This window comes from Puma concolor, chromosome A2 (genome assembly GCF_028749965.1).
Source record: "Puma concolor isolate L17-30 chromosome A2, mPumCon1.1.hap2, whole genome shotgun sequence".
NCBI lineage: Eukaryota > Metazoa > Chordata > Mammalia > Carnivora > Felidae > Puma > Puma concolor.
The window spans coordinates 1,754,395-1,774,990 of record NC_141668.1 but is presented as its reverse complement, the minus strand read 5'-3'; the positions used below and the strand labels follow the sequence as shown (position 1 = coordinate 1,774,990).

The 20,596-nt window shown below is 53.7% G+C and overlaps 1 protein-coding gene across 4 annotated transcripts; it reads left to right on the top strand.

The window, feature by feature from the left end:
• The first annotated feature begins 760 nt into the window (after positions 1 to 760).
• NOM1 (nucleolar protein with MIF4G domain 1) lies at positions 761 to 17,191 on the top strand. 4 transcript variants are annotated; one of them, XM_086685346.1, is made up of 12 exons: positions 761 to 1,763; positions 3,314 to 3,441; positions 4,669 to 4,864; positions 6,702 to 7,025; positions 8,963 to 9,073; positions 10,012 to 10,179; positions 10,876 to 10,997; positions 11,577 to 11,709; positions 12,231 to 12,362; positions 14,346 to 14,455; positions 14,731 to 14,923; positions 15,304 to 17,191. In XM_086685346.1, exons 1-11 carry the CDS (start codon positions 777 to 779, stop codon positions 14,903 to 14,905), a joined length of 2,586 nt encoding a protein of 861 aa, XP_086541472.1. In that variant the 5' UTR covers positions 761 to 776; the 3' UTR covers positions 14,906 to 14,923; positions 15,304 to 17,191. The 4 variants fall into 4 exon arrangements, with proteins under 4 accessions (XP_086541472.1, XP_086541465.1, XP_086541456.1 ...); XM_086685339.1 differs by having other exon boundaries at positions 15,115 to 17,191; XM_086685330.1 differs by having other exon boundaries at positions 14,731 to 17,191.
• Positions 17,192 to 20,596: the final 3,405 nt, after the last annotated feature.

Genomic DNA, 20,596 nt, shown 5'->3' with positions numbered 1-20,596 from the left:
AATGGTGGTGTGGGTGGGGTTACTTCCTTCTGGGCTCCCAGAGAGAATCTGTTCCAGACCTCTCCCAGCTGCTGGCGGTGGCCGACCAGGAGGAGCTCACCGCCCTCTCCCTGTGTGTGAGCCCGGAACAGGCTGGGAAATCCGGGAAGACCTCCTCTTACCTTTCCTTCGGCTGAAGTATGACTACCAATCAGTGCTGTATTAGTTTCAGGCGTAACCTCCTCTTGATCACAGCTGCAAAGACCCTATTTCCAAATAAGCTCACCTTCCCAGTCTCTGGTAGACACGAATACTTTCATCCCAGGACACCGCTATTGAGAGAGAAATAATGGAACATCGCCCCATGAAGTACCAGGCAACCCTAATAAATACGGAGGTGAGCCATTCCACTGTAGTGGAGGGATGGGAGGCCTGAGCTGGAGTGAAATAAGCAAGTGTCAGAATCATAAGCTTGGATACGTTTCCCCTGTAAAATGCCCACCGGAAACGACATTAACATTTTCCCTACGGATCTATGAAAGGCAAGCACGTCTGAAGAGTCGCGCCATCCAGACAACCACACTTAACTCCTGTGACATAGGCCGTAGGGTTTCATTCATTAAATGAGAATGTACTTGCGTGCTCAGCACACAGATTTTCCAGCATTTGCCGAGCAAGCGACGTTCCCTGCGCTGCCGCCCTCCCGCCAGCAGGGGACACCGCCCCGTCCGGCTCAGCGCCGGCTCTGCCCGGAAGTCCCGCCCCGGCCGGAAGTTGGAGTAGGAGCATCCAGGAAAATGGCGGCGTCCGCAAGTGCGGGCGTGACGGGCCGGCGTGGGCGAAGGGGGCGCGGGCAGCACGGACGCGGGGGGCGCCGCCGGCCGGGGGGCGGCACGGAGGGGGCCCTGAAGCGGCTGAAGCTAGCGGTGGAGGAGTTCGTGCAGGCGACCTCCGAGGGTGAGACCCCCGGCGGCCCGGCCGGGCCCCGGGCGGAGGGGCGCTTGCGCCGGGGCGGGAGGAAAAGCCGCAGGGAGCTGAGGAAGGAGAAGCGGCACCTGAAGAAGGCGCGCCGGCTGCAGAGGACTGCGGACCCGGCGAAGGTCCCGGGCCCAGGCGGCGGCGGAGCCGGGGGAGCGAGTGGCCTTCGGGCGGAGGGGGCGGAGGGGGAGGGCGGCCGGCGGTCCCCTCGTCGGGTCCCGGCGCCCCCGGACGAGCCGCGACCTCCTCTGGCCAAGGGCGCCCGGGCCCGCCCCGAGGCCAGGGGTCTCCCCGGGAGCATCAGACCCGGCGCAGCCGCCGCCGCCCGGAAACGGGCCCTTCTGGCAGCCAACGAGGAGGAGGACCGGGAGATCCGGAAGCTGGAGCGGTGCCTCGGCTTGAACAAGCGCAGAAGGAAGGGCGACGGTGGCTCCGTGCCGCTTAGCTTTGCTCGCGATGGGCTCGACTACATCCTGGGAGCCCTGGGGTCTGGAAGAACTGGCGGCTCGTACGAAGGCAGTAGTGAGGAGGAGGAGGAGGATGTCGGACAGACTGTCCCCGAAAGTGACTTAGAGAGCGACACCGAGGACGAAAGGGAGGAGGAGGGGGAGGAGGAGGAGGAAGAAGAAGAAAAGAACAAGGTGGAAGCGGGAGCGCACAGTGAGCAGGACGACGTGGAAGACATTAAGCCAAAAAAAGCGGCAGAGGGGAGAGCGAAGTGGAAAAGGGACAAAAAGAGAGTCCGTTTTGCAGAAGAAACGAGTGAAAATTCCTCTGAGGACGCGGGCACAGACGCAACAGATCAGGTATCGTGTGGACAACCTAAATTCTCCGGAATTTTCCCCGAAATGACGCGTGGTGGCCAGAGTGGGACAGAAGTGACATATTGATCTATTGGTAGTTGCTGAGCCAAGTGTGGGTAAATCGGATTATTATGTCTATTATGTTTTTTAATTTCCATAATGAAGAGTTAAGGGAGAAAACCTTTCTGGAGACTTTTTATATCAGAAGCTTAATGGCCATTCCCACTGGTCGTTCTAAGATGATATCTTCAGCTTACTGCCTCAGTCTCTAAACCTGACTTTGAGTTCCCTCCCCCTGTGCTCTGTTCCCAGTGGGCCTCCGTCGTTTTGGCGGGGTGGGGGGGGGATGTCTCTAGCATCCCTGACTCACCACCTCTGCCCTCCCTAGTCGTTTTCCTGTCCCGCTGCTTCCAGAGTGAATCTTTAAAACATAAAGCTGATCTACAGCACCCCCTTCCACAAAGTCCTATGTTGAAGATCAAGTTCGGAACCCAGCACCCAGAAGTTGCCTTGGGGGAGGGGGGCACCTCCGCGTGCACCTTGAAGGCAAGCATATGAGTGGAGTGCGTGCACTCTTCCCGCGTGTCGCTGTCCCAGCGTTCTGTGCCTAACTAAATGCATTTCTCCCTCCTGCCTGCAGGGCCTGTCTTCATCTTCTCAACGTGTCTGTCTGTCCACGTAGACTTCCCTGGGCGTCTTTCCCCATCTTAAGTGTAGGAGCTAACACTCTCTCGTGTCTGTCCCCGGAACCTTAGCACCTGGCGCTCTGTGAGCAGTCTTTAACTGCTCTCGGTTCCTCTCTCAGGACTTGGTTTTTGGACTGTCCCTAACTGTTCTTTCACAGCCTGTTGAGGTATAATTGACAACTGAACCGATGGGTGTCTCAAGAGTAACAGTTTCTGTGTACATAAATGTGTTTTCTGCAACTAAGTTTGAGCTCCCTGACTGCAGGAATCATGCCTTACAAATGTTTGTCCCCTAAAGCCCTCACTTAGGTACCCGGAGAGTGTTGGTCAATGGTGATGATCTGTAACCTTCCCAGTTGATAATCTGGGAAATAGTGAGCAATGGATTGATTTTGATTTGGTCTTGTATACTTAGACAGTAGTTTTGAACAAGTTTGAAGTTCTTTTCTTTTCTTTTTGAAGTTATTTTAGAACAGTCTCCCTCCAAAACCGGTGGTACATTTAATTTCGGTGTTTGTATCCTGCTGTGCTGACCGTAAATTAAGCCCAAGCAGGTGTATGTAGACTGTGGAGCTCTGGTGGGCAGATGCCGGAGGGTCACGGCCAGTTCTGAAGAGTCACAGGGAGAAACAAGGGGACGAGATGTGCCAACACTAACGTCAGTGGCAACACCACCAGGCTGGGGAGTGGGGGGCTCAGGGCTCCCCACGGCATGCAGTACGTTACTGATGGTGATTAAGCAGCAGTGGTCAGTGGGCCAGCCCCTGCCGCTCCGTGGGACTGTAATATGTAAACGTGAGCATAGAAGACAGAAAGGTGGAACTTGTTCAGTGTAAAGTTTTTGTCATTTATTTCTGTCTTTTCAAGCAGAGTGTTTGCGAAAACGATGGAGAGTACGTCCCACCTCACGTGAGGCATGCTGAGGAGACAGTGAGTGGTCAGAAAAAGGAGGGACTGGAAAGACTGAAGAGACACGTCCAAGGTCTCATCAACAGGTAACCTGGCGACACTGTCACCCTGTGACATGAAAAGAGATCGTCTGTGTTCTGAGAACGTAGAAACTTTCCCAGCAATAACCCGTAAGCTGATCGACCACAACAGCCCCTCTCGGTTCCTGTCTTAGTGCAGCCAGATCTGTGCCTTGGAAAGCAGGATGTCCGCCTTTTCTGTTTGGTACTTTGAACCCTTCAGACTCTGAAAGCCACATGGTCATGGTCGTTCTGAGAAGTCCCAGGACCGGGCCTGGCAGGACTGGGCCTCCCCCTGCACCGGCGCTCCTGGTCCGGAATGCGGGCTTCAGTCCCCTTGCTCGTTACTCGTGGTTGAGAGTGTGTGTTCTCTGCAGGGTCTCAGGCAGGGAGCTCCAGGTCCTGCCCACAGTGAAGGCGGGACCCTCCCAGCACCCCACAGCTCTCATGCTAGCCTTTGTGGTCACACCCAGTCCTCCCCCTGCACTCACTGCTTTGTTTTATTTTGTTTTTAAGTTTCTTAGTTTATTTTGAGAGAGAGGGAAAGATTGAGCAGGGGAGGGGCAGAGAGAGAGGGAGACACAGAATCCCAAGCAGGCTCCATGCTGTCATGAGATCATGACCTGACCCGAAGTCAAGAGTTGGACACTTAACAGACTAAGCCACCCAGGAGCCCTCATTGCTTCGTTTTTAATTAAAAAAACAAAACACGGTTTCCATGGTAATTCTGGAATTCTACCATACATGCCATTTTAACGCTCGGGGGCAGCACAGGAATGGTGCATGATCTTCATGTACCTGTCCAGCCCTCCCCTCTGCCCAGGACACAGAGCAGCCTTTCCTCAGTGTAGGAGTGGAAATCGTTACGCTGGCCTCTGGCCCAAGGTGGAAACGGACTTCTTCCCAACAGTGCGTCCCCACATGCTAAGTAAGGACAGCTCCCTGCCTGTGCCCGGGACACTGGATCAGGGCAGCAGTGAAGCTCCCTCAGCATAGTGTCCGGGGTCTTCGAGTCCCGTGTATGCTTCCTGCAGGCAGGAAGACAGTGGTTAGGTCATTGCGGGCTCCCAGAGGATCGCGTGCCGTGTACGGATACACGCGTTACCGGGGCCACCCAAGAGCTGTTAGTGGGTCAGACGGGCACGTGGATAGGGTGTAGAGTGGTACTGATGACTCTAATTTGTTTAAATGGACCTAGAAAGTAATTCCTGATGAGAAGCGTCATTGCCGCTCTGCCTTCACAACTGCCTGCAGGTTGAGCGAGCCGAGCGTGGCCTCCATAAGTGGGCAGCTGGAGGAACTGTACATGGCCCACAGCAGGAAGGACATGAACGACACTCTGACGGGCGTCCTCCTGAGCGCCTGTGCCCCAGGCGCGGCCATGCCAGGCAGGCTGGTGATGGAGCACGTGCTCCTGCTCAGCGTCCTTCACCACACGGTCGGCGTGGAGGTAGGGTCCCTCTCCCTGCGTGATGGCTGTGTCCACAGGCGGCTCCGGAAGGCAGGTGCTGCTTTGTCGCCACCGCGTCGTCCGAACCGCGTTCCCAAATACTTGGTTTCGTGTCCGGTCCGTTCTGATGGCCCCCGTCGCCGTTAGTTTGCTCGGGCCTGGCGTCTCGGACTTGCCTCCATCGTGCTCCCCGCTCTAACAGAGACTTGCCCCAGATGCTCGGAGCACGGCAGTCCGTGTGGTCTGTCTGCTCAGGTGTTCGTACTGGGCGTGAGGCCACCAGACTGGGAGTGACGGCGGGTTTGATGACGTGAGGAGACGCGGGACGGGGCCAGGCTCGGAGCCCCCGGGGCCACCTGCGGGCAGCCCGCAGGCGCGTCCTTGCCCCTGGCCCTCTGCCTTAGCCTCAGGGAGGCCGTGCGGTGACTGCTCCCATTCTGAGAAGTCCTCTTGGGTCACCTCCTACGGTAAAGCCACAACCTTCCCAGGCAGCATTCCGTTTCCCACCTACTTGGAGAATCACCTACCAGAAGTAATCGTTTGTGTTGTAAGGGCCGTCCTCACATAAGACGCCGTGAGTCCCTTCTCTTCACGGTGAAGTGTGCTAGACTCCCTGGACGCCACTCCCGAGTGCCCTGTGTGTGCCGCGACGCGGTGCCCCCGGGGCTTTTCTAGTGCGCCCCAGGCCTCCCGGGGTCACACCGGTGCCCTTCGTAACCAGAAGGATTTAACGCAGACGGTAAGTGGAGTTCCGGTAACAGCCGTAGACCCCGAGCAGCCACAGCAGGTAGGACCCCTGGGTCGGACGGCATGAGGCGATGGGTCCCACGTGTCATTGAGACCCCCACGCACGGTATGGAGGACACCTGGAATGGCTCGTCCCCGGGGAGTCGTCACGATGCTTAGTGGACAGTGTCCGCTTCTGCCAGCGGTTGACCAGCTGTCCGGACTGGGTCCGTTAGCTTTTCTTTCAGTTCTTGAGAAGGACCTCCTCGCAGGAATTCGTGGGAGAAGAGTCTGTCACAGACCCCTGCTGCCAGTTACTGAAAATAAAAGTCAGGCTTGTGCAGATTTGCTTTAAAATCTCCAAATCAGGAGCCACTGGGCGGCTCAGTCGGTTGAGCATCCGAAGTCATGATCTTATGGTTCATGAGTTCGAGCCTCGCATCGGGCTCTGTGTGGACAGCTCGGAGCCTGGAGCCTGCTTCTGAATCTATGTCTCCCTCTCTCTCTGCTCCTCCCCTGCTTTTGCTCTCTCAAAAATAAATAAACATTAAAAATTTTTTTTTTTACATCTCTAAGTCAGAATTAAGGCATATTCTTAAGTAACTTTAGTCACATGAATGTTACTCATATTATAGTAAAGTTATATTTTGTTCTGAAGATATTAACTGGAATCTAAAATTTTGACAAATGTTGATATTATTCTGTTTGTGTGATTGAAGACATACTTAAATATGTTTTATGCCTGAATTTTTCTTGATGTCTGCAGAATTCTACTTTCTGTCTTGGATTATATTTGAACGGGATGTAGCATTCACCACGGGGTGCCCCTTCGGGGTCACCGTCAGCATCCCAGGCTGTCCTCCCTCGGCTGCTGTGTGGACACACCTCCCCACGGGCTCTGTGTCCCTGCTTCTCTTGCCCCCTCCAGCCTTAGCTGGAGCCGAGCTCAAGCTGCCATAGAGTCTGTAACTTAGTAGCTGTATATTTTCTGTGTTAATTTAAAAAGCACTAGACGTTCAAGTTCGTTGCAGGAGGAAGAAGGATCCCTGAGAAGAGCTTGCCAACATTGATTTTTGCATGTTTGCGGTGATATTTTTTCTGCCTTGTCCAGGTCGGTGCTCACTTTTTGGAGGCCGTGGTGAGGAGGTTTGACACCATCTACAAGAACGGAGGCGAAGACAGAGAGTGTGAGAACCTGTTCACTGTCATCGCCCACTTGTATAACTTCCACGTGGTGCAGTCTCTCCTTGTCTTTGACATTTTGAAAAAACTTATCGGAACTTTCACAGAAAAAGATATTGAACTGATCCTGTTAATGCTGAAAAACGTGGGCTTTTCATTGAGAAAAGATGATGCTTTGTCGCTTAAGGAACTAATCCTGGAGGCCCAGGCCAAAGCCAGCGAGGCAGGTGGCAAGTTCCGGGACCAGACGAGGGTACGAGTGCGTTACCTGGCCTGCTTCCTAAGTGCCTAACTGCTCACACTGACCAGAGCTTAAAATCAAGTATTTTGGGTAAAATTGCTTTTCATTTCTTAGCGATCCCCGTTGTCTTCTGCCCCACCGGGTTTTGTGGTTTCTCTTCAATAGGTGAATGGACTTTTTTCCTACTAAGAGCTCAGGTATTTTGTGAATTTCAGAATTGGCTTATTTAACATTTACCCACTGAGAAAACGTTTCCTGAGGAAGGCCATGTGGCTGGGGCTCAGGTGTCAGCCCTTGTGGACTTAGGCGGAGAGAAGGGATCGAGGGGAGCATTCCTGAGGGCGGGGCAGGACGAAAGAGCTGAGGCTGGCCTCGGGAGGCTTGTAAACCTTTCAGGGCCTTGGGATTTTATCCTAGAGGCACCTGAAGGGTTCTGAGTGTGCTAATGCCACTTTCACTACCCCGTAGAAAAGGGGGAGGTGGGGCGCCTGGGGGGCTCAGTCAGTTGAGCCTCCGACTTCGGCTGAGGTCACAATCTGATGGTTTGTGAGCGTGAGCCCCGTGTCGGGCTCTGTGCTGACAGCTCAGCCTGGCGTCTGCTTCAGATTCTGTGTCTTCCTCTCTCTCTGCCCCTCCCCTGCTTGTGCTCGGTCTCTCAAAAAATAAAAAAAACGTAAAGAAAGGGGGAGGTGGTCAGGGCAGGGAGACCCCACTGCAGGGTCCGGTGGGGAGCGGCAGCATGGTCACAGCAGATGTGGGTTTAGGGGTTAGAAGTGGGTTGGAGGGGGAAGGCGAGTGTGAAGGAAAGGAAGGGCCGGGGTCACTGCCAGTGGACAGCAGGACAGTAGGAGAGGAGACAGACGCAGGAGGGAAGGCTGGCCCACTTTGGGAGTCCCGAATGAAAGTGCTGGGTCAGCTATGAAGAGGTGCTGGCATCTGCTGGGCAGTGGACAGAGCCTGATGGTTTCAGAGGACCAGCATTCATCTGGGCTGTTGAGGGAGGAGCGTGAGGAATCTCATCGGCCGGGTCCCAGAGTTCCCAAGGAAGCACTTGTCCCTGGGTTGAACGCTCAGAGGTCAAGTTTAAGACAAAAGTCGCTGGAGGCGGGAAGTAGGCTCTGTGGCCTGGGGCTGGGGGGGATGGGGGGGATGGGATGGGTTTGGAGCTTCTTTCTGGGGGTGATAAATATGTCCTGAAATTGATCGGGATAGCTGCACCCCCCTGAATGTGCTCATACGGTTTTATGTGGATGAGTTTTATGGTGTGTGAATTACTCTCTCGATCAAAAGGTAGTATCGGGGGAAATCTCAGAGAAAGTTACATGAAAAGCTTTTCTCTATGACATTATTTCCGATTTAAAAGTTAGAAAAAGAAAAAGACCAGGAATGGGGAAGACGTTAAAATGTAATGGAGAGAGAATAGCTAAGACTGTGGGGTTGGGAGGTGCAGGGGGCAGGTCAGAGGTGGTGGGGGTGGAGGAAAGAACGTGAGATCTTAGGGGGGTGGTTGGGTCCCAGAGGACGTCGGGTATTAAAACACGTAGTCCTGGAATGCCTGGGTGGCTCAGTCGGTTAAGCGTCTGACTTTGCCTCGGGTCATGATCTCATGGTTGGTGGGTTCGAGCCCCGTGTTGGGCTCTGTGCTAACAGCTAGGAGCCTGGAGCCTGCTTTAGATTCTGTGTCTCTTTCTCTCTCTTCCCCTGCCCCCCCACCGTGTGCGCGCTCTCTTTCTCTCTCCTTCAAAAATAAACATTTAAAAAAAAAAAAAAAAGGAGAACAACAAGAAAAAAACTTGTAGTCCTGAGCAGGAGGGTCAGGTTAGTGGAGACCGTCTACCTGAGGACCAGGCTGGCTCACCGTCCGCGGTGTGCACGGCTGGGTTAGTTCTTTCCATCTCGGGTTTGCACCGTACGAAGGGACGCTTTTGTTTTCGTTTTTTTCCTTAAAGGTTCGGTTTATGCTGGAGACCATGCTGGCGCTGAAGAACAATGACCTGCGCAAGATCCCCGGCTACGACCCTGAGCCTGTGGAGAAGCTGAGGAAATTACAACGCGCTCTGGTGAGGCCCTTGGACTTCTTGCTTGTTCAGAGCTCCTGTGCCTGCCTGAACTCCTCGTGGAACCTGGGCGGTAGTTGGGGCTGTTAGGTGCCACATCCGGTTAGTAAGAGTTCAGGATCCTGGAAGGAAGCTTCGTGTTTCTGTGGTGAGACCCTCTGAGTGGTCTGTGTGCCGAGGCGTCCCTGTGACTTAAGCGTCCCCGACACTTAGCCTGTGGTGCTCGACTCAGCTGCGCGATAGAATTCTCCGATCGCTTTGAAAGAGGCTCAGGCCACGGTCCCACCCAGACCAGTGAGGTCACACCATGGGGGTGGGAGTCGGCTGTTGAAGCTCCCTAAGTTCTCCAGATGTGGGCCCACAGCTGAGACCCACTGACCTCCCCACCCCCAGCCAGGGGGTGCTTCGGCCCCGACTCTGGGCAGGTCCAGAATCACTGACTCGCAGACCCCAGGCACAGAGCGGTTCTCACCGCCAGCTCCGTGCAGTTGTCCTTGGGACCTGAGTGCAAGCGTCTTCCTGGCGTGACAACTCTCCAAACGGGGCAGTGTGAGAGTTCACGTCTCACTTTGGCATCATTCCAAACTGGTCAACTATCCCATTGGTCGGTGACCCATCACAATATTCACGAACCAGGGGCACCTGGTGGCTTAGTCAGTTGAATGTCTGACTTCGATTCAGGTCACGATCTCACGGTCCGTGAGTTTGAGCCCCACGTCAGGCTCACTGCTGACAGCTCGGAGCCTGGAGCCTGCTTGGGATCCTGTGTCTCCCTTTCTCTCTGTCCCTCCCCCGCTCACACTATCTCTATCAAAAATAAACATAAACAAAAAAACAATACAAATCAGAAATCCCGTTATGAACAACAGGCAAAGCCAAGGGTGATGAAAGTACAGACTGAACCAGCTGAAGTGTTTTACAAGCTCCCTCTCTTCACTCAGGTGCGCGGCACCGGCTCAGGCACGGAAACCCAGCTCCGCGTCTCCTGGGACGGCATCCTGAACGCAGAGCAGACCGGGCGCTGGTGGATTGTGGGGTCCGCGTGGAGCGGGGCCCCCATGATTGACAACAGCCAGCAGAAGGTCACGGAGAGGCGGCCCACGGGGACGGTACGAGACCCCTGGGTTCATTCAGAAACCTTACAGAAACTGTTACCGTTTGCTGATAGAATTTAACTCCGTTTCTGTTGTTTCTCAAGTCCCTGAATACGTTACGTTAAGGACTCAAAAGTTGAATGAGGGAAACACGAAGGCCGAACGCTCACATTGCAGATACCAGACTTGAGATGCAGGCAGGGGTTTCCCGGGAGAGGTGGCTACCGGTCCGTTAAGCTTGCATTTCAGATGGTCAGAAATCCTCATTTTCTTTGTGTTTTATCATTAACTAAAGTTCACGTGTTACTCGGATTTCCTTCACTTTCCCCTAACACCCTTTTTTGTCCCAGGATCCCATGTCCTCCTTCATCGTCCTGGCTCTTCTGGCTGCAGCCACTTCTGTCTAGTTTATGTCGTTATTGTCTAGACGGACAGATGGGGGCGCTCTGAGAAGCCCCCCAAAGCAGGCAGTTTTTCTCCTCCTGCGGCCCTCTAGGTCTCCTGCTGCCGTTCTCTCTTTGTGGGGCTCACCCAGGGATAAAGATTTGGCACTCACACATACATATTTACGTATAACTCACAGTTAAGTCAGTCCTCTGTAAAGTCACAAAGACGTACATGTTATCTTTTAGAAACTTAGTAAAGACAGTGAATGAAATTCGCTTTTGCTTAAAACATGTGTGGTCTGTGTCTTAATTACCCCTCTTACAGGTTAGTGGGAAGATACTAGAACTCGCCAGGAAGCAGAGAATGAACACCGATGTCAGGAGAAACATATTCTGCACAATAATGACAAGTGAAGATTTTTTGGACGCGTTTGAAAAGCTTCTGAAGTGAGTGTGTGTGTGAACACTTGGATGTGCAGTTTGCTGAGATGCTGTGGAAGGAAGCAGCACAGTTGAGGTCTACGTCACGGGGTGGAGGGGTCAGAGCAGATGCGCTCGGGGCAGCCGGGCCGTCCCGTTCCTCCCCTGCCTGGCTCCAGGCGTCGCCGGCTGCCAGTGGTTCCAGAGTAGAACATGTTCGATATATTTTGATGAAAAGTGTCGGGTGACCAACTGATTCTTCTCAGTGACTGTTGGTTGTCGTAAATCGCTTAGAATCTTCCTATCGAGGTTGTCTTTCTGATTTTTTCTAAATTAAAAACATCCTGGTGTAGTTTCTGTAATTGGTTGTGGTAAGACTCTTCAAGTGTCCGTGAACCCTTACAAAACCCTTCTCAGGAGACGTGATAGGAGTTAACTTTCCTTTATTTGCTTCACACGGAATGGAACTCCCGGGTGCAAGGACAGGCCTGTCCGTGGCACCTGTCCTGTGACTCGCGCCTCCTCTCCTCAGCTCTCCTTTACCCAAACTGCCCGGCCGGCTGTGCTCCTCTACGCTTTCGTACTCATCACCATCTCTGTTCGCAGGCTTGGGCTCAGGGACCAACAGGAGAGGGAGATCGTTCACGTTCTCATGGATTGCTGCCTTCAGGAGAAAAGCTACAACCCCTTCTATGCGTTCCTGGCCGGCAAGTTCTGTGAACACGAGAGAAGGTTCCAGGTAACTCCGTCAGCAGGCCGCCCGTAACCTCTGCTCCGCTCTGTCTTCCTGGACCCGGACCTTCTGTGTGGCTCAGCCCAGCGGGCACAAGTGCCCTGAGTCAGGGCCCGGCTGGGGCCACAGGGTATGCAGGGAACCGGTCCCACGGCCAGGCCCCTCTGGGGCAGAGCCAGGGGACATCGCTGAGGCAGAGTGAAGGGGAAACGATGGCCACGCTGCCTTTTCCTGCTGCAGATGAGGGCGTCTGGCGGCCCACGTCTCTGGGGAGGGCCTCCTGGATGCTGCCCTGCACCGACCTTTTCTCCTCCTTCTACCGTTTCTGCCGATTTGAGGGAAAACGCTGTGCAAACCATGTGTGGGACAGGAGGGCGTGTCGCTCCTGGCTTGTCCCGACTCACCTCGTAAGATACTGCAGACACATGAGTAGTAGAGCGCCTTTGAGCCTATTCTAGCGACTTGCACTAACAGTTTCTTGCGTTTTGACTTTGTTCTTTTTTTTTTTTTTTTTTTCAATCAATCAGATGACTTTCCAGTTCAGCATATGGGATAAATTCCGGGACCTAGAAAACTTGCCAGCCACTAATTTCTCTAATTTGGTTCACCTGGTAGCCCACTTGTTGAAGACAAAGTCACTTCCACTTTCCATTTTAAAGGTTTGTATCACGTGTGGAATTGCTGAAAGCAGTGAAAGTAATAACACAGTTGCTTTTGTTTGGTACCTCAAGAAAATGTGTCTCCTTAGATTCTGACTTAGCTGAAACATGTTTAATTTTATTTATTTTGAGAGAGAGTACATGTGTGCAAGCTGGGGAGGGGCAGAGAGAGGGAGAGACAGAGATGGAGAATCCCAAGCAGGCTCCACGCCGTCAGCACAGAGCCCATTGCAGGGCCCGGTCCCACAACCGTGAGATCATGACCTGAGCCAAAATCAAGAGTCGGATGCTTAACCAACTGAGCCACCGAGGCGCCCCAGTTTGTTCCATTTTTTTTTAATGTTTATCCTGGGGAGAGAGAGCATGAGCAGGGGAGGGCCAGAAAGAGAGGGAGAGAATCCCAAGCAGGTTCCACACCAGCAGCACGGAGCCAGATGCGGAGCTCAGAGTCACAAACTGTGAGATCAAGACCTGAGCTAAAATCAGGAGTTGGACGTTCACCCGACTCAGTCCCCGCCCCCGGCGGCCCTGAGAAGTGTGTTTGTAACACCATAGCGCTGTGAGAAGTAGCCGGAGTCGCTCACGGTGTGAGTGCACTCGGTAGAGGAAGGCACTGTTATGGTTTTGCTCCTCTCAGAGAATCTTGTCTGGAGTTTGGGTCCCCGCGCAGGCCCTAATGATACAGCCGCACTGGCCGCTGTCGAGTCAGGAGGAGGACGGGGCGGCAGGGAACTGGCGGGCTGCCGTGCGGGGCTTCCGCTTCTCCCTTTGCGACGGACAGACGGCGTCTCTTAAAGCAGAGGGCGCCCCAGCCCTGCCCTGCTTCCGGGTCACGTCCGAGCCAGTGACGTGCAGGTGCCCCGATGTCTAGAGTGGACGGGGGAACCGAGACAGAGGACCTGGAGTTTGAGGTGGCTCCCGGGCCTGGGCATCCTAGAAACGTGGACAGTGAGGGAGCCTGAGGGCCAGAGAGGGTGTTCGTGGCCTGGACTCGTGCCTCCCGCTCCCTGACCCGCAGACAGACGGCCGCTGCGGTTTCCTGGTTGTGCTTACGTGTCCACCAGGGCACCGAGGCAGGTCGACTGTGTCTCTTTCGGGTGTGGAATTAGGTTTAGGCCACTGTACTGAAAACCAGGCACGGAGCCTTCTGCCATATTCCGAAAATGGGAATACTGTGGAGTGTGGCGAGGACGTGCCTTCTCGTTGCCGGAGAGACCTTGCCTTCGGTTTGCTCGAGTTTTGAGCTCAGAATGGAGTAGGGTACGATGTTTCCCTGGATTCAGTGGAGCCTAGAGATGTCCTTGAAGCTTGTCCCGGGGTCCTCCCCTAGCCCCGTTCGCTGGGACCTCTCCGGTTCTCAGGTGTGCTGTTGAACTCTTACTGGGCCTGTGTATCTGCGGGTGTCACGTAATGTCATCTCACGTACCGAGTCCTGCACATGGACAGTACTGTCCTGTCCCCGTGCTGAGTATCCTTTTACAGTTCTTTGTGGTTAAGTCAGCATGAGTTTGAAAGTCACGTTTCATGCACGTTTATATCTGTAATTCTGTTCTCTGATTTCCTTCTGCACAGTTTTCTGTCTTGTAAGTGTAGCGAAAGTCGTGTCTATTTCTCAGGGAGTATGTATACGTATGTGTGAGCGATTCTCCCCAGACCTAAACTTTGTATGTATGGTTTTAATTTGGGTGTGGTTTCTTTAAGGCAGGGAGATAAGTATGCTTCAGTTCTAGAATTCCTGATTCATAACTTTTGCGCCCATATAAACCCCCAGCGGCATGTTGCACTCGACGAGGGCGTGCAGGCTCCTGCCCTCAGTACGTAACAGGCCCGCGACCCCACCCTTGCTAACAGCTCTTCGTCTTATAAAACTTGGAAGTAGGTTACTTACAGGCGGCAGGTAATTTTTTACTCTAATTATGTTTGGACATCGTTGAAAGAAATGGACTAAATGCAATTTTTTCTCTCTGTCCTGACTCCTGTTAGGTAGTTGAATTCAGCGAATTGGATAAACCCAGAGTCCACTTTTTACGAAAAGTGTTATATATGCTGTTAATGGAAACTGAAGTTGAAGACCTGGCTTCAATTTTTGCAAGGTATGTGCCAGCTTGTTCTGTTCCAACACACTGCGTAATAAATTATTTTCCGTTTTAGCCTTCAGCTCACGTCTTACACGTTAGATTTGGGGAACACGATACCTGCCAGGGGCAAACTAATAACCTCTGACGTGTAGAATAGGTTGTTAAGCTCTTACCTGAGAGTTCTGTTCTTTAAAAGCAGTTAGGTTTTGTCTCCCGACGGGAGATCCCAGAGCTGTGGTCTGGGAGCGGCCAGCTCATCGCTGACACACGTTTCTCCGACTCCTTTCCAGAGTGGCTGACAGCCCGAAGCTGGGCATGTTGAGAGAAGGTCTGAAACTCTTCATCAGTCACTTCCTGGTGAAGAGCGTGCAGACGCACGCAAGTGCGGAGGAAGCCAGCGTGCTGAGAGAGAGGGCCGACCTCTCCACAAAGAGTTTGCAAGGCCAGGCTTCCCTGAGGATGTAGTCTGCCAAAGGACGGCAAGTGAATGGTCATTTGTCTGAAAATGTCCCTTTTAAACCCAAAAGGCTTGTTACTCCACTGACCGTGTGTAAATCCTGGTGGAGATATGCCACGGTCTGTCGTATTTAATATACTGCATTTCAGCTAATTTTTTAATTTAAGGTTATATTGTACTTACGTTTTCACCCATTTTCACGTATATGTATATACAGTGGAGTTGGGAGAAGACGGAGGGAAGAACAGACAGACCCTGGACTTGTTCTCCGAGCTGCGAGACTGGGTCGGGTGTGGGTGTGCAGGCACGGGGGTGATGGTCTCTTTTAATAGACAAAGTAGGCCACTAGGGGGTGCAGTTACAAAGAAGTTGATGCGTGTTTTTGTCTTTATATATTGGTTAAAAGTTCGAAAACCATCAGTTAAGTGTGGTACCTGATATCTGGCTATTTCAAGTGTTGGGAATGCAGATGTTTTGGAAAAGTCAGCAGGTGACGTAAGCCTTGCAGATATCTGTATGACATGATGTGTGTGGAGCTTCCCGCCAGCACTTGGCCTAAAATTGTGACGTGGTGAAGGACGCTCTTCCTGTTTGTGTCTGTCACTTCTACTCATCAACTCCAGATGGCAAAGCACTTTGCTAAACAGCCTTGACGTCACCAGATAGTGGACACTTAGCAGGTGTGGCTTTCGAGCCTGGTTCTAGGAGGGACGCTGTGTGATGAGTGAACGTTTCTGCAGAAAAGACACCCCCGCTCACACGGCAAACTCCGGCCGATCCTCTGAAAAAGTGAGTGTCCTCGGAGGGCAAGTGTCTGTCGTTTCTCCAGCTCCTAGGATCTGCTCCACTGTCTTAAATGCTGCAAACTTGACTTACATGTCACCTTCAGTTGTTGAAAAGTCACCAAAACGTGTGTATAGACTAGTGTTTTATGTGCCATAAACCCACGTACCCCAGCAGCGCGCTGTCCTTCAGAGTGGTCCCCGTGGGAGGCTGCACCAGCCGAGCGAGGCCACTCCTGTGCAAACCCCCCTTTTGTCACAGACTTTCACACGTCGTCTCCACGTGACCCGACAGCGGTTCGTGTCTGGAAGTCACCGCGTGAAGTCCCAAGTGTCTCCGTGTGTCTCCGTGCGCGTCCCTAAACTAATGGTTTCAGTTTTGAGATGCGCAGGGAACACGGGAGACTTGGTGCTCTGGCCTCTCTCGTGCTCGTCAGCCCCACAGTCAGCAGCCGCCCCGCAGCCCCGTGTCTCGCAGCCGGTTCTGAACCTGCACGACAAAGAAGCCTGTGTTAGGAGCGTGCTGAGAGCCTCCAACTCTACCGAGGGGCTTTTTCACAGAACGTCTGCTGGGCGGTGACCAGGCTGGACAAGGTCCGTTCCGCTCACGCCACCTGTCTGCGCACAGCGACCCGCGTCCAGAGGTCTTGCCCTGAAGAGAAATGTGCCCATCGAACTAAACTGTGTGCTTAACGCACAGTCGATCTGCGTTCGGTGCCAGCTCCTGCCTCCCCGAGGACGCCCGTAACTGACCTGAGGCCATTCTCTGTGGGGGCGGCTGCCAAGATTGAGAGAAGCTTCTCTGCAACAGAACGGTCCCCCCTCATCCATGACACACGCCCCAGACCTCAGAGGTGTGGATGAGCCCAAGCTGATATTTCGTAGAAGATAAACTTGTGCAGGTTGAATCCCACTTTTATATCGTCTTTTATTGTTAAAACAGTAAGAATGTCTCTTTTCCATGGAATATATTTCTGACTCAATCCCCGATGTCTGAGTTGTTGAATTTGTACTATGGCAGATTATCCATAAACCTGTCCTTTTTAAGTATAAACGCCTTTTTTAACAAAATATGGGTTGTCACGTGTCGGTATGCTTTAAGTAAATGATTGTATCTTGACCAAAAGCTGTGAATTCAAATTTGCTTTAAATGTATAGGTCTTTTAAATGCAGTACAATAATCTGCCTTTGAAAAGAATGCAGCCAGTGCTGGGTGTCTGTGAATTCTTGGACTTCTGGTGATGCAGTTTGAGAACTGCTATTGTATTGATGGAATTTATGAAAAGAAGCTGTCTGTAGGGAGTTTTGTCTTTTTTTTTTTTTTCCTTTGTAAACGATCTCTACATCCAGCCTGAGGCTTGAACTCACAACCCCACAATCAAGGGTTGGTTGCCTGTTCCACCGACGGAGTCGGCCAGGCGCCTGCACGGGATTTCATCTTCAAAGTAGAGACATAAGGAACGAACTTTTTAATGTATTAAAATGTGTAAATAAAAATATTTTTTGTATTTAGACTGCTTGTGAAGGTTTATTTTGAAAGAAGAGGTCTCCTGGTATACTAAGGTCTGCACCTTACCTTTCCATTTTTACGAAATCTACTTAGCATATGGTTTAGACTCCTCCTGAAAAATACATGTGTCTCCCTCCCTCTGAGCCCAAAGACCGAGATAAGGCAAATGAGGCAAGATGTTAACCATTAGTGGATCTGGGTGAAGTTTATACGGACCAACTGTTACATTCTTGCAACTGCTCCGTAAGGTTTACATTTTTTTTTTTTTAATTTTTTTTTTAATGTTTATTTATTTTTGAGAGACAGAGAGACAGAGTGTGAGCGGGGGAGGGGCAGAGAGAGAGGGAGACACAGAATCGGAAACAGGCTCCAGGCTCTGAGCCATCAGCCCAGAGCCTGACGCGGGGCTCGAACTCCCGGACCGCGAGATCGTGACCTGGCTGAAGTCGGACGCTTAACCGACTGCGCCACCCAGGCGCCCCAGGTTTACATTGTTTTAAAACAGAATTTTGATAAGGCGTTCATAATGCAGATCTCATCCTCCAAAGTTCTAAAATACCCGGGTGTTTTTTTCACAAAATTAAGCTAACAAATCACCTTTGCCTCCTTTGTAAGCTGATTAGGCCTTACTGGGTAAAACAGTGATGCGTGTGTGTGGGTTCCCTCAGACTTGGCGCCTGGGTTCAGAGGAGCCCGGGGTGGGGGGGCTGGCGGGGAGGCCCGGTTCACTCGCTGATCACGGTGAGCCGTGCTCGGAGCCTGCACGTGGGCCAGGTGGCAGTGGGCACAGTCCCGAGAGTTGAGCACCCTTCCCACCCTGCCACACGGGAGCGGGCGGTTCGTGCTTCCTCTCCGTGGCTGGCCGGGTAGCGAGGCCCAGGGTCCTTTCCCAAACCGCTTGAGAGAAAGCTGCATCGTCACGTCCTGTTTCGCTAAGCGACTCTGTATTTCCTGCGGGCGCCTTCCAGTTGCCAGAGTCAGGGAGTGAACGTCGACGGGAGGCTAGGACGGCCGTCTGCGTGGGCCTTTCTGCTGTTCCCTGATGACCCAAGCTACACTCTCGTTCCCTTCTCCGCGCGTCCCATCAGGAGAACGTGACGTCAGTCTGTCCTACCGATGACAGCTGGGGCTGATGGAGGCCATGTCGGCTGGGGTCCACACCGGCCAGCCGACCGGTCTGTGAGCAGGGCGGGGGAACCGTGCTAACCTAGCGTTGCATCCACAGTCACCCCACCGCCTGGGTGAGGCAGCAGTCACTTGCTGTCTGGGGTTCTCTGGGTCACGTTCACGAGCAGCTGGGCCTGTTCCGGGTCAAGCGAGAGGAGCTTCCCGCCACGTGACCTGCCGGCCCTCCGGGGCTCCCGCCAGCATCTGATCTGCTCGCGGCACACCTCTCGCTGGAAATAGCAAGAGTGGCTTCTGTTTCCTGCACCGAAGGCTGAGATGCTGGGCGTCACAGGATACCTGCCTGACACTCAAGCTCTCCGCGGGGCCTCTGCAGTCCTTTCCTTGGCCTTGTCCCTCGTCCGGCTGCCCCGTCCCTGGACCCAGGGCACGCATCTTGTCATTGAGTCCCGTGAGCACAAATAGCATCCCTATCGCAGGGTCCTGGCGACGGGATGGCAGTGGTGTGCTTCAGGCGCGACCTGGTGTGGGACCCAGCAGCAGGGGGGATTCCTCTCGGATCTCACCCCCTCCGTGGCCCGCCTCCTGCTCGGTGTTGTGTGCGTGGATGTGTTTGTTCGTGTGGCTGTGCTGTCTCTGACCTGCGTCTGCTCAAAGCCCCTTCTGAGGAGGTCCTGAGGGACACCGGAATGGTCGATTCTGTGAAGCACTTCCGGGGGGGCCTGCCCGGGGCCGTCCTTCGGGCTGTAGTCTGAGTGCCGGGACCTTGAAGTGTGACCCAACGGCCCGATAGCGGAAGTGCTCTGGACCTGTGAGGGGGGCAGCCAGCGCTGCCCAGAGGGACAGGGATCCAGCGCTTTCTACAGGGAGCAGCTGAGAAGGGCACTCTGGGGACACTGGGGGCCGCCAGGCACGGGTCCCTGAGCCCAGATCCCTGCTGTGGCCTGGCCAAGGACACGGCAGCAGTGCCACAGGTGTGCTCGGAGCCTGATCCTGAGTCCCTGTGTCCACACTGAGGAGGTGGGGGTTCGGTCAGTGATAGCAAACTATGGAAGGATTATTGGCAAGATTGAGTCGCTGAAGCTGGTTTCAAAGACCTTGACGAATCAGGGCTCTGGAAGGGCAGGGGGGTGTACTGGTCACAGACCAGGGGGCCGGTTCCTGTGACCTGCCCAGCCGGGCGTGCCGCACCAGGGTCAGGGCAGCAGCAGCCGGGGGCCCTTCTACAGACGCTTGCGAGAGAGGGGGGTTTGACCTTTGGGGCCCTGGACCCCACAGAGGTCAGGGTCAAGGGCTCAGACACGCCACCTGGAGGCGGGAGCCGTGGCAGGGAGTCCGGTGACCCGAGCACGGAATTCTGGCGCTCTGAGCAGAGACCACAGGCAGCCAAGAGCCCCCTGAGACCCTCCTGACACATCCCGGAGCATGAAGGGTTGAGGACGCGTGAACAGGTGCATGTGTGGTGCTCGTGTACATCGTGACAGACAGGGACGCCAGAGGTCGGGGGGACTTGGGTTTTCTCAGAAAAGTCATCCAGGCGCAGAGATCTTTGCTTTCCTTTTTCCCACCGGTGAGGTTTTGTATCCTGTGCCACACTGAGGACGCTGGCGGGAGGGGGCTGGCCACTGCAAGGTCGAGGTCACAAGAAGGTGACATTTCTCTTGAGCACAGCAGGATAAATGATGAAAAGTTATGTTTGCGCGATAAGATGATGAAAGGGAAATCGGGCCCAGTGTCCAGTGCTCCAAGGGTGCAGAGGTGGAGTCAGGAGCAGGGAGGGCTGAGCGGGCTCAGGAAACAATGCCGTGTGTGTGCCCATGGGCCACCGGGGCCGAGTGGTTTTGACCTTGAGCGTGTCCAAACAAGGATGTATGGGCCACTGACCTTCGAGGCTTATCAAGGCGACGCTTTCCCACCCCTTCCCCCGAAGCTTGCCCCCCCCCCCCCCCCACGTGCTCTCTTTCTCCCACGCGCCCTCTGCTCCGGCAGGGCCCTCCCCAGCCTGCAGCCCAGCCAGGTAGCCACCTGCACCTGCGCTCTAGAGCGCCCCTCGTGGGCAGCAGGAGGTACAAAACCAGGCCGGGGCTTGGCATTTTCTTCTCTCTAGAGAGTCATTGGTAGTGGACCATTCCCCTCGTTCTGCTTTGTCACAAGCATTTCCAAAAAAGAGGGCAAATTCTTCCACTTGTGTGTTGGGTTTGCCAGTTAACGTTTGCCATCTTTGCCTTTTCTCTTCTTTATATATACGTCCACGTGCGTTTATACCCACCCCGTGTTGTGCT

Coding starts and splice junctions, on each gene's coding strand:
- NOM1 (XM_086685346.1), top strand. CDS start 777: ATGGCGGCGTCCGCAAGTGCGGGCGTGACGGGCCGGCGTGGGCGAAGG. Junction 1,764..3,313: donor GCACAGACGCAACAGATCAG/GTATCGTGTGGA, acceptor TGTCTTTTCAAG/CAGAGTGTTTGCGAAAACGA. Junction 9,074..10,011: donor GGAAATTACAACGCGCTCTG/GTGAGGCCCTTG, acceptor CTCTTCACTCAG/GTGCGCGGCACCGGCTCAGG.